Source organism: Marmota flaviventris, chromosome 1 (genome assembly GCF_047511675.1).
Source record: "Marmota flaviventris isolate mMarFla1 chromosome 1, mMarFla1.hap1, whole genome shotgun sequence".
NCBI classification, from domain to species: Eukaryota; Metazoa; Chordata; class Mammalia; order Rodentia; family Sciuridae; genus Marmota; species Marmota flaviventris.
This window is the reverse complement of record NC_092498.1, coordinates 24715601-24728263: the sequence shown is the minus strand read 5'-3', so window position 1 is coordinate 24728263 and position 12663 is coordinate 24715601. Positions and strand designations below refer to the sequence as shown.

The window sequence follows — 12663 nt, the reverse complement described above, 5'->3', positions numbered from 1 at the left end:
TTCTCCTTTAATTCAGTTTAAACATATTTATAATGCCCCACAATGAGTTGGTTAGGATCTATCTCCAAGTACTTTCTGGCCATCATGTTGCCCATTGTAGAGTTGTCTTGAAGGGCCTGGACTGTTATGATCTGCTGAGTTCGCTGTTCAGCCCTGAGTGCTAGTCACAATGCAGCAGGTTGAAGACAGCCTACTGGAGGATTGTCACAACCTTCATAACTAATATATTCAACTTCTTATCTAAGATTTCTTTCATAAGTTTGCAGAAGAGTTCTCAAACTTCACCTCACTCTCCATTTCACTCTTCTCATCCTCATCTTTAGTTAGTTGCAGGCCTTCCCACCAAATTCCCCAAGCTACAGCATGCAATACTCATCAATACACAATCTGAAAGCCCTGTTTCTCCACTCCACAAAAGCAGAGTTGCTATCTGATCTTTGCTCTCATATGATGAGACCTGAGTCTCCTTCAGGCAACAGACATTTTTGACAGAAAAGTGATCTCACCTCCAGACTGGGAGGTATGATAGTCAAGCAGCTCAGAAAGGCATCAGTAGTTATTGGGAGTCCTCAGAGCTTCCAGGTTTTAGAGAGTTTAAGAGAATGCCTCTGACATTTTTTTCCCTGTAGTTTTCTTTATTTTGTGCCAGCTCAGAAAAAAGCTCAGGGCAAATTTTAACAATGTCTTTGTGAATGACTTTCAAGATTTTGCTCTGCTGGAGCATTTTCTTGGGAGATGTTCAGAGGCAGGTCCTCAGAGTCAACCTCACCATGGATAACGTTGAGATAATTCTGGTTTGCAAGTACAAGGCTAGCCTGAGCAACTTAGAAAGTCAGTTTCAAATAAAAACAGCTGGGAATGTAGCTCAGTGGTAGAGCGCCCCTGGGTTTAATCCCCAGTAACATACACACACCCACACCCAAACAACAAAAATAAAAACTGTAATATGTTAATTTAAGAACATAGTTTTTCGAGCTGGGATTGTGGCTCAGCAGTAGAGTGCTCGCCTAGCATGGGCAGGACCTGGGTTCGATTCTCAGCACCACATTAAAAAAATAAAATAAAATAAAGGCATCATGTTGTGTCCATCTACAAAAAAGATTCATATTCATTCTCTCTCTCTCTCTCTCTTAAAAAAAAGGACATAGTTTTTCTATTAGAAGCCTACAATAAATTCAGACTTATGAAATATACTAAGTTGCTTAAACATTCAGAGTAAAGAATAATTTTCCATGTACTCTAAATTTAGGAGCAAAGAAATGACAATCATATCTAAAAAGAATAAGATAACAAAGTGATACTTATTGCAAACATATAAAGAAGGCAGGTATTTCTTAAGAGACCAATGCCTATTTTATAGTTTATCACCTAAAATAAAAATCATCATTGTCAGGCATGGTGATGCACACCGTTAATCCCTTCTCAGGAAGCTGAGACAGGAGGATCACAAGTTCAAAGATAGCCTGGACAACTTAGTGAGAATCTATCTTAAAATAAAACTGAAAAAGGGCTGGGAATGTAGCTTGGTGACAAAGTGCTTTCCTAGCATGTACAAGGCCCTGAGTTCAATGCCCAGTAACACACACGTACACACACGCATGCACACGCATGCACACGCATGCACAACACTACAGCAACATTAATTCCAATAAACATTTATACACACACACACACACACACACACACAAGTATTCAAAGATTTGTAAAAAGCATTACTATAAAAATCATACTAATTATAAAATTTTTACTGTGCTAAATGGCTATCTTAAAATGGTCATGGATCCTAGAAATGCAGGCTCAACTTTCCTAAAAACCAAAGTAGGGCTGCTATGTAATTAAGGATTAAGGAATTCAAACAGTTAAGACTTTAGCTAACCACTGGAAAAAGATACAGCAGTAAAATATAATTTTAATTTTTTCAATCCATTTATATTACATTATGTTAACTTATATTAAATATATATAGAAGCATATAAATTTATAAGAAATAAAGTACCAACAATCAATAATTTCAAAAAAATATCAATTTTATCTATGACATTTTTAATTGGGATATGTTAGTCTTACCTCCGAAGTGTAATCATCTGCTGTGGTTGAAATCTCACTTTCCGGCTAAAACAAAAGTAAAACATGATTACAATTATGACATTTTTCCCCTGCTAAATATCATACTTTACAAAAAAAAAAAAAAATCCTGCTTTACTAAGACGTTGCTGTTAGTAACAATGATAGAAAATTCACAAAAATACTATTAAAAAACTAGTAAAAATTATCCAAATCTTTAAAAATTTCATTTCATTATGAATTATAATGACTTATAATAATGCATATAAAATTTATCACAAGGCATTGTTATAAATACAAAAGTACCAAGAACTTTTACATATATAGTAGATGTCATCTGTAAGCCAAAAGCATCAAAGACACCATTCCTTTAATTCATGTAACTCTTTTAAATAAAAAACTAAATCCTTAACATGCCATCAGAAAAGTTCAAGTTCTTTAAAAGAATCATCAGTTCTTGATGCTAAAAAGTCAATGACTTTGTCAAGCTTCCCTCAGGTGGATGCTAATGACTTTTCACTGCCACTACTTTCTAGTTAGAGGTAGAATGTTTTAAAATCTGGATGAATACTTACATCACAAGAAAAGACCTGCTCATGCTTAAGCATTTCTTCATTGTTTAGAGTTCTCATTATTGTGGATTCAGGCATCACGGCTGATCCAACACCCTGAGAACTATTTATCAACATCTCCTCACTCTTTGGTTGATCAATATTCAAGCCATGAACATCATTTTTACTGCTTGAGGTTTTCTTCTTTTTTGGCTTCTTATGAGGGTTTTGTCCCTCCAATCGAGCTCTTCTTTGTCGAAACTCGGCAAGCTACAGGAAAAAAGTATCATTAACATCAATGATAATTTTTCTTTGGGATCACTTTCTTTAAAAGATCAAACTATCACCAAGTTAAAATGATGATAATAATATAGACGACTTCACAGTTTCAGAATAACTATTGGATTGAATATTCGGGTTATAAAGGTTGTAAAACTAGGTACTTGTGAATGAACTTATTAAATAATTGAGGGGTAAGAAATGAACATGTCAAGTCTAAAGAAGAGGAAATTAGCTGAGTTAGGGGAATAACTATTCTATAACTAGAATAGGGGAATAGAGGGACTCTCATTCACAGTATAATCTCTGGATTTAAGATTATATGAAAATATACACAAAAACAAGGAGCTCCGAACACACTTGTTCTGTTCTACTACTTTATACAAAAGATATCGTCTATAATTATCTTTTATACAAAAAAGATAATTAGCCTATTAGCTATACAAATGCTCACCGCAGCCATATTTACAGTTGGAAAAACTTACAAGTAACTTAAAATTTTAAACAGCAGTGTTTTCTACCCTTTATCATTTGTCTGTCATCATCAGAATTTGTACCAAACCCTAGTCATCGATACATTATCATTTACTTAATATATTTTAAACAGTGTATTTTCTTTAAGTTTATTTTAAAAGGAGATGGAATCTCTGGCATAAATTGAAAGTTAATATCACTTGTTATTTCTTTTAAGAGATAAGTTGAAAATAAAAGAAATGATAAATCTATTATTGAAATTTTAGTTAGAGGTTGCTGAAGGCTATGAAAAAAAAATGGACAAAATAAAAGACTGTTAAAGGCAGACAAGCATCAAACAGATTTTCGTTATCATAAGCAGAAAGAAAACTGAAAAAGGTAAAAACTTTCTTACTATACTATCCAAAGTTTTTTAAGACCTAAAATATTTTCTTACCACCTAAAATCAGAAGTACACATTATATACCAGGTAACACTAGACTAATTATGGTGAACTTATATTAAAAATACCAAGGCAAGCAATTGCTATTAAAGACTTTGTGATATAATAGCAGGTATAAACTAGTATTGTAGCATATCTATTTCTTTTCATGAAAGGAAAATTACACTTCATTTTTAAAAAGATAAGGCAAGTCTCAGGCTCATAGCTTTCAATGATTATATCCAGTATGAATTTAAACATCATTATATTCATAGGCATAGGTAAATTCTGGAAAACTACAACCTTAACAACTTTTGTTGACATTTGGAGTTCAGATTTCAGGTATTTTTCCTATTGCTCACTTACATTTTATTTATTTATTCTTAAGAATTTTTTTTTTGATGGACACAATACCTTTATTTTATTTATTTTTATGTAGTACTGAGGATCAAACCCACAGCCTTGTACGTGCTAGGCAAAGGATCTATTGCTGAGCTATTACTGTATTTTTTAAAATACAGTAAGTTTTCTGATTTTTATATAAAGCAACTACTGACAAAGACTTTAATTTAATTTGAGCTCCTGAATCACTCTTAAGAGGAGAAAAAAGAAGACCACATGTAAGTTCCTTTCTGCCTTAAAAAGAGGAAATATCTGCCTAGAATAACTGTAACTATTAACCAGACCAATTACAAAGACAGCAAATAAGTTTCTTATTATCTAAAGTATTAAAGCAATCTTGCTAATGTTACTATCAAAATATGCGGCAAATACATTATTTATAAATAACATTTTAGACTTAAATTATCTGCTATAGATGAAGAAAATCATATAAACATGTCCTATTCCCTTAATAAAGATATTTAATTCATAAGTCAGAATAGCTCATGATTATACTTACAGAGTATAAAAATATATCACATTTAACATTTTCCCCAGTTATTTAGTAACTACACAGTGTGTTGAGGAACAGGTGCAAGACCAGTTGCCTCTATTTGCACATTATTAAGCTGCTGGAATGTACTTAACTACTTGGAGCATAGCAGATCATTCTTAAAAACTCGTTCCCCAGGCCTCCTCCCACCCTTTCCGGCCACCGCCTCCCACCTCTGGCCCGGCGGTCCCCGGCTCTCCTACCTTCGCTCTACCGATTTCGATCTTTCTCCTTACTTCGTCCTCCATGGCTTCTGCGGGGTAGGCAGGGAAAGAACGGGGAGGGGGTCGGGGGCAGAAAGGAAAAATCGGTTCAGACCGAGGTGGGACGGCTAGCTCCGCGACCCAGGCCGCAGGGCCGGGTCGGGAGCTGCCTCCCGACACCCCCGGAACAAAAACAGTCAGTCGCTGCAATCACTGGCGAATCGTCCTCGTCCACAGGAGTACAACGAGTACAACGGTCGCCACCCGTCTCCACCTAAACACAGAGTGAGGCGGGAGTTAAGACACGTCACAGCCGCAGGCGCCTGGAATGCTGCGTTGCCTGGCAGGTGCGCCCGCGGCCCCGCCCCGCCTGCCTCACTAGGCTGATCTTTCTAACCCAGTCCTCTGCGCCCTCCCGCCTCCCGCCTCCCGCCTCCCGCCTCCGGCCTCCCGCCTCCCGCCTCCCGCCTCCCGCCTCCCGCCTCTGCGCCCGCGGCCCCGCCCCGCCTGCCTCACTAGGCTGATCTTTCTAACCCAGTCCTCTGCGCCCTCCCGCCTCCCGCCTCCCGCCTCCCGCCTCCGGCCTCCCGCCTCCCGCCTCCGGCCTCCCGCCTCCCGCCTCCCGCCTCCCGCCTCCGGCCTCCCGCCTCCGGCCTCCCGCCTCCCGCCTCCCGCCTCCCGCCTCCCGCCTCCCGCCTCCCGCCTCTGCGCCCGCGGCCCCGCCCCGCCTGCCTCACTAGGCTGATCTTTCTAACCCAGTCCTCTGCGCCCTCCCGCCTCCCGCCTCCCGCCTCCCGCCTCCCGCCTCCGGCCTCCCGCCTCCCGCCTCCCGCCTCCCGCCTCCCGCCTCTGCGCCCGCGGCCCCGCCCCGCCTGCCTCACTAGGCTGATCTTTCTAACCCAGTCCTCTGCGCCCTCCCGCCTCCCGCCTCCCGCCTCCCGCCTCCGGCCTCCCGCCTCCGGCCTCCCGCCTCCCGCCTCCCGCCTCCCGCCTCCCGCCTCCCGCCTCCGGCCTCCGGCCTCCCGCCTCCCGCCTCCCGCCTCCGGCCTCCCGCCTCCCGCCTCCCGCCTCCCGCCTCCGGCCTCCCGCCTCCGGCCTCCCGCCTCCCGCCTCCCGCCTCCCGCCTCCCGCCTCTGCGCCCGCGGCCCCGCCCCGCCTGCCTCACTAGGCTGATCTTTCTAACCCAGTCCTCTGCGCCCTCCCGCCTCCCGCCTCCCGCCTCCCGCCTCCCGCCTCCGGCCTCCCGCCTCCCGCCTCCCGCCTCTGCGCCCGCGGCCCCGCCCCGCCTGCCTCACTAGGCTGATCTTTCTAACCCAGTCCTCTGAGCCCTCCCGCCTCCCGCCTCCGGCCTCCCGCCTCCCGCCTCCCGCCTCCCGCCTCCCGCCTCCCGCCTCCGGCCTCCCGCCTCCCGCCTCCCGCCTCCCGCCTCCCGCCTCTGCGCCCGCGGCCCCGCCCCGCCTGCCTCACTAGGCTGATCTTTCTAACCCAGTCCTCTGCGCCCTCCCGCCTCCCGCCTCCCGCCTCCCGCCTCCCGCCTCCCGCCTCCGGCCTCCCGCCTCCGGCCTCCCGCCTCCCGCCTCCCGCCTCCCGCCTCCCGCCTCCCGCCTCCCGCCTCCCGCCTCCCGCCTCCCGCCTCCCGCCTCCCGCCTCCCGCCTCTGCGCCCGCGGCCCCGCCCCGCCTGCCTCACTAGGCTGATCTTTCTAACCCAGTCCTCTGCGCGCACGACATTAAGAAATCAATTCTCAGGCTGGGGTTGTGGCTCAGCAATAGAGTGCTTGCCTAGCAATGCGGGGCCCTGGGTTCGATCCTCGGCAACACATGAAAATAAATCAGTAAAAGGTATTGTGTACAACCACAATGAAAAAATAAAAAAATATTTAAAAAGAAAGAAATAAATTCTCAGACCAAGGGTGTAGCTCAGTGGCTACACCCTTGCTTAGCATGTATGTATAAGGCCCTGGGTTCAATACCTAGCACCTAGCACCACACACACACACACACACACAAAAAAAAAAACACCTCCCTCCCCTTCCATCCTGGTCCTATGTATAATTTTCCAGAAATTTACTATACATGAGGTAGCATATATATACAAACACATATACATACAGACATATAGTACAATAAAAAACTACAAAAAAATTGATGAAAGACATTAGCCAGGCATTACACACTTGTAATCCCAACAACTCAGGAGGCTTAAGCAAGAGGCTCACAAGTTTCAGACCAGCCTCAGCAATTTGGCAAGATCCAGTCTCAAAATAAATATATAAATAGGACTGAGGGGTATAGCCAGTGATAAATCACCCTGGGTTCAATCCCTAGTAAGAAATAAATAGATAGATAGATAGATAGTCAGTCAGTCAGTCAGTCTGGGGACACTAGAGATCAACATGAAAAAGGAAAAAAACTGGGTCACTACCAAACATCACATACAAAAACTAAGTCATAACAAGACCTAAAGTTATAACTCTTAGCACAAAATCTAGGGGGAAAACTTCATGACATTTTATTTGTCAATGACTCTTGGATATGACAACAAAAGTACAGGCATAGTGGTGCACACCTGTAATCCCAGTGGCTTGGAAGGCTGAGGCAGGAAGATCACCAGTTCAAAGCCAGCCTCAGCAAAAAACTAGATGCTAATAAGCAACTCAGACCCTGTCTCTAAACAAAATACAAAATAGGGCTAGGAATGTGGCTCAGTGGTTGAATGCCCGAGTTCAATCCCCAGCACCTGATCCCCCAAACTTAAAACTTCTGTGCATCAAAGGACACAATCAGCAAGATGCAAAGGCAGACTATAGAATGGGAGAAAATGTTGTATGCAAATCTGATATACCTGATAAGGAGTTAATGTCCCAAATATATATAAGGAACTTCTTCTACAATCTAATGACAAAAGATACCTAATTTAAAAGTGGTCAAGGAACCTGAATAGACATTTCTCCAAAGAAAATATACAGATGGCTAATATGCATATGAAAAAATACTCAACATCGTTCATCAAAACCACACCAAGATGTTTATGTCATACTACAAGAGAGATGCCAAGGTGGCTGCCATTAAAGAAACAAAATAACAAACATTGACAAGGATGTGGAGAAGGTAAAAGCAATGCTGGTGAGAAATAATAATGGTGCAGCTGTTAGGAAACAGTATATGATGGGTCCTCAAAAAATTAAAAATAAATTCACCATCGGACACAGCAACTTCACTTGTGTGCATAAATCCAAAAGAAATAAAAGCAAAATCTCAAAGACATTTCTACATTTGTTTATGGCAGGATTATTCACAAAAGCTAAGAGGCTGGAAACAACATAAATGTGTCCTACAGAAGAATAGAATTATAAAACACATGCATATAAAAATATTATTTAGCCTTAAAAAAAGGAAGGAAATTCTGGTACATATAACATGGCTGACCTCTAAGGACATAAAAAATAAGCCACATGAGGTAGTCAAACTCAAAGAAACATCAAATAGGCTGATGGCTGCTAGGAATTGGGGGAAGCAGAGAAAAGGGAATTGTTACTTAGTGGGCACAGTTTCCATTTTATAAGATAAAAAAATATTGGAGATATGTTTAGATTGTTTTGCAACCTATTTCTTTTTTGGGTGAGAGCTACTGGGGATTAAACCTAGGGGCACTTTATCACTGAGCTACATCCCCAGTCCTTCTTGTTTTTTGAGACAGAATCTCACTAAATTTCCCAGGCTGGCCTCCAACTTGTGAGCCTCTTGCTAAGCCTCTTTCTAAGTTGCTGGAATTACAAGTGTGTGCCATCACATACGGAAATATGAACATACTGAGCTGCACATTTAAAAATGGTTAAGCAGGGCTTGGGCTCAGTGGTAGAGCACTCACCTGGCACACGTGAGGCACTGGGTTCGATCCTCAGCACCACATAAAAATAAAATAAAGATATTGTGTCCATCTACAACTAAAAAATACATATTAAAAAAATAATAAACATGGCTAAGCACTCAAATGCATTCCTACACATGAGTGAGGAATTCACTGAAAGAGAATTAGGAAAACTGCCCCATTCACAATAGCCACACACAAAAAACTGGGTTATCAATCTAACAAAAGAAGTGAAAGACCTCTACAATGAAAACTATAGAACACTAAAGAAAGAAATTGAGGAAGACCTCAGAAGATTTCTCATGCTCTTAGATTAGGCTGAAGCAGAAGGATCTCAAGTTCAATGCCAGCCTCAGAAAAAGTGAGGCACTAAGCAACTCAGTGAGACTCTGTCTCTAAATAAAATACAAAATAGGGCTGAGGATGTGGCTCAGTGGATCAGTGGCTGAGAGCCGCTGAGTTCAATCCCTGGTACAAAAAAAAAAAATAAAAAAAATCCCAATGATATTCTTCATAGAAACAGAAAAAGCAATCATAAAATTCATTTACAAAAAATAAGAGACCCAGAATAGCCAAAGCAATCTTTAGCAAGAAAAATGAAACAGGAGGCACCACAATACCAAACCTTAAATTATACTACAGAGCCATAGTAACAAAAACAGCATGGTGTTGGCATCAAAACAGACATGTAGACCAATGAGAATAGAAGACACAGAGACAAACCCACATAAATACAGTTATCTCATAGTAGACAAAGTCACCAAAAAAAAAAAAAAAAAAAATACATCAGAAAAAAGACAGATTCTTCAACAAATGGTGCTGAGAAAACTGGAAATTCATATGTAACAAAATGAAATTAAACGTCTATCTCTCACCCTGCACAAAAATCAACTCAAAGTGGACCAAAGACAGGCACTAGAACAGAGACCCTGGGCCTAATGGAAGAAAAAGTAGGCTCAAGTCTTCACCATGTCAGCTTAGGAACTGACTTAGGAAGTCAACTTAACAAGACTCCTAAAGTGCAAGAAGTAAAATCAAAAATCAATAAATGGGATGGACTCAAACTAAAAAGTTTCTTCTCAGCAAAGGAAACAATCAATAATGTGGAGAGCCTACAAAATGGGAAAAAAATCTTTACCACATGCACCTCAGATAGAGCATTAATTTCCATAAGAACTCAAAAAACTCAACACCAAAAACAACAAACAACCCAATCAATGGGCTAAGGAACTGAACCGACACTTTGCAGGAAGAAGAAATACAATCAACCAACAAATATATGAAAAAATGTTCAACATTTTTAGTAATTTGAGAAATGCAAATCAAAACTGAGATTCCAATTCACCCCAGTCAGAATGACAATCATCAAGAATACAAGAAACAAAAAATGTTGGCAAGGATGTGGAGGGAAAGGGAAAAGGTACACTCAGACATTGCTAGTGTGACTGCAAATTGGTGCAATCACTATAGAAAGCAGTATGGAAATTTCCTAAGAAAACTTGGAAAGAAATCACCATTTGATCCAGTTATCACACTCCTCGGTCTATATCCAAAGGACTTAAAATCAGCATACTACAGTGATACAGCTTAATTCACAATATCTAAATTATGGAACCAACCTAGGTGCCCTTCAACAGATGAATGGATAAAGAAATTGTGATAGATATTCCCAATGAAATATTGCTCAGTCTCAAAGAAGAATGAAATTATGGCATTTGCCAGTAAATACAAGGATGTGGAGAATATTATGCTAAGTGTAATAAGTCAATCCAAAGAACTAAAGGCCGAATGTTTTCTCTGATACGTGGATGTTAATTCACAATAGGGGAGGGGACAGAGGTATTTTGAACTAGACAAAGGGAGTGAAGGGGGTGAGGGGATTTTGGGAGAGGAATGATAGTAGAATGAATCAGCCATTATTACTCCATGAGCATATATGATTATGTGACCTGTGTAACTCTATATAACATACAACCAGATGAATGAGAAGTTATACTCCACTTATGTATGATGTGCCAAATGCATTCTGTCATGTATAATTAATCAGAACAAATTAAAAATATGTAAAAATGGTTAAGATGATAAATTTTAAGTTATATATTTTATTATAAAAATTGTTTCAAAAGTTCAAATTGGGTTATGTGATACCATTAGCTTCCTTTACAAAATGTTTTGTATATTTTTTGTACCATCACATGTGCATTGTCGGAGTCTGTAAACAAGTCAAAATAACACCTGGCATTTTGCCAGGGGAATGTTAGAGTTCGTAAACAAGTCTGGATGGTGCCTGGCAAAATGCCAGAGGGAGTGGTTTGAGAAGTAACAAAAGCGAGCCATTAAGTGTGGAGATTCCTTATTGGTTGACTGATGTATCTAGTTTATGCTAATTAGATAAGCTGTGTGGAATGTATAAATACTGCTCCTGTCCTGCAATAAACGGCTCCTATTCCTGCTGTATCAACGTACACAAGTTGTTCGTCACCCCCCAGTTATTTTGCTGCAGCCGGACTGCGGCAGTGCATCTTTTTCTTTTTTAGTGACTATTTACTAGTACAGTCATACCATTAATTATTAAACATGGCAATTAAAATATTTCCAATTTTTTTTTTCACAATTGCCAATCTCACTTCAACACTTATTCTCTGACCTTATCTTTCCATACTTGTTTAAGCCATTGCCTGAAATTTATTAAAAATTCTAAAGACTGTTCTTGCAAAAAGAAGTATCAGGGCAAGATAAGACAGTTATAAAATCCAATTTAAATTGCTGCCATTAATATTATTGAAGACCATACAAGTCTTATAGATTTTGACTCAGTGATTATATTTTAAGACAAATATTCGAAGGAAGAAAAATGCTACATCTTCGAATATTCTACATCTTTTAAACAATCTTTATAAAATATATATAACTTAAAATTTATCATCTTAACCATTTTTATATATTTTTTAATTTGTTTTTAAATGGCACTGGGGATTGAACCCAGAAGAACCTGACACTGAGCTACTTCCCTACTTTCTTTCTTTTTTTTTTTTTTGAGACAGGGTCTCATTAAGTTGCCCAAGCTAGCCTCAAACTTGCAATCCTCCTGCTTCAAGCCTCCTGAGTAGCTGGGATGAGAGGTATTACAAATCACGTCTAGATACAGTTCTGTTATTATCTCTAACACCAAAAAATAAATAAATAAAAATAATCTAACTACCCATTAATAAAAAAATTAAAAGGAAATCAAGTAACACCTTTATGGATATAAGATGGTAATTAGGAAGACCATTAAATAGGTTTACTATTCACAATCAAAATACACACACAAAAACTTTAACTAAGCTATAATCCAGAAATTGTGATCAAGTAGCTGGCTCAGGGTCCTAAACAACATCCCAGAGAGATGTTTTATGTATACAACTGTGAAATTAGAATTTGAATATCTTTAGGCATGGGGAAAATTCTCATTCACTGCAGTCTACATTACCCTTTAATACTTTATAACCAATGCTTCACCTATTCAGGAATCTGCATTTTTTTTAAAAAAACATACAATTGAACCCAGTGCTTTAGGCATGCTAGGCAAGCACTATACCACTACGCTACATCACCAACTCACAATCAGTGTTCTTTTTTGGGGGTGGTGAGGGGGAGGTAGCAGGGATCGAAATCAGGGCACTTGACCACTAAGCTACATCCCCAGCCCCGTTTTGTATTTTATTTAGAGACAGGTTCTTACTACGTTGCTTAGCTCCTCGATTTTGCTGAGGCTGCCTTTGAACTCAAGATCCTCTTGCCTCAGCCTCCAGAGCCGCTGGGATTACAGGGGGTACACCACTGTGCCCATCCAACAGCATTCTTGATCCCTGAACATGGACTAAAA

General features: G+C 40.6%; 2 protein-coding genes across 2 annotated transcripts in view; both read right to left on the bottom strand.

Moving 5' to 3' along the window:
- LOC114108465 (A-kinase anchor protein 9) overlaps nt 1-12663 on the bottom strand; it is an 86406-nt gene that overhangs the window by 73362 nt on the left and 381 nt on the right. The window contains 3 exon segments of the mRNA XM_071612027.1: nt 2068-2112; nt 2640-2885; nt 4927-4973. Coding sequence (XP_071468128.1) covers nt 2068-2112; nt 2640-2885; nt 4927-4971 — 336 coding nt within the window. The 5' untranslated portion in view covers nt 4972-4973.
- LOC139701342 (transportin-3-like) overlaps nt 11811-12663 on the bottom strand; it is a 58324-nt gene continuing 57471 nt past the window's right edge. The window contains 1 exon segment of the mRNA XM_071612031.1: nt 11811-12646. Within this exon segment, the coding sequence (XP_071468132.1) occupies nt 12601-12646 (46 nt within the window). The 3' untranslated portion in view covers nt 11811-12600.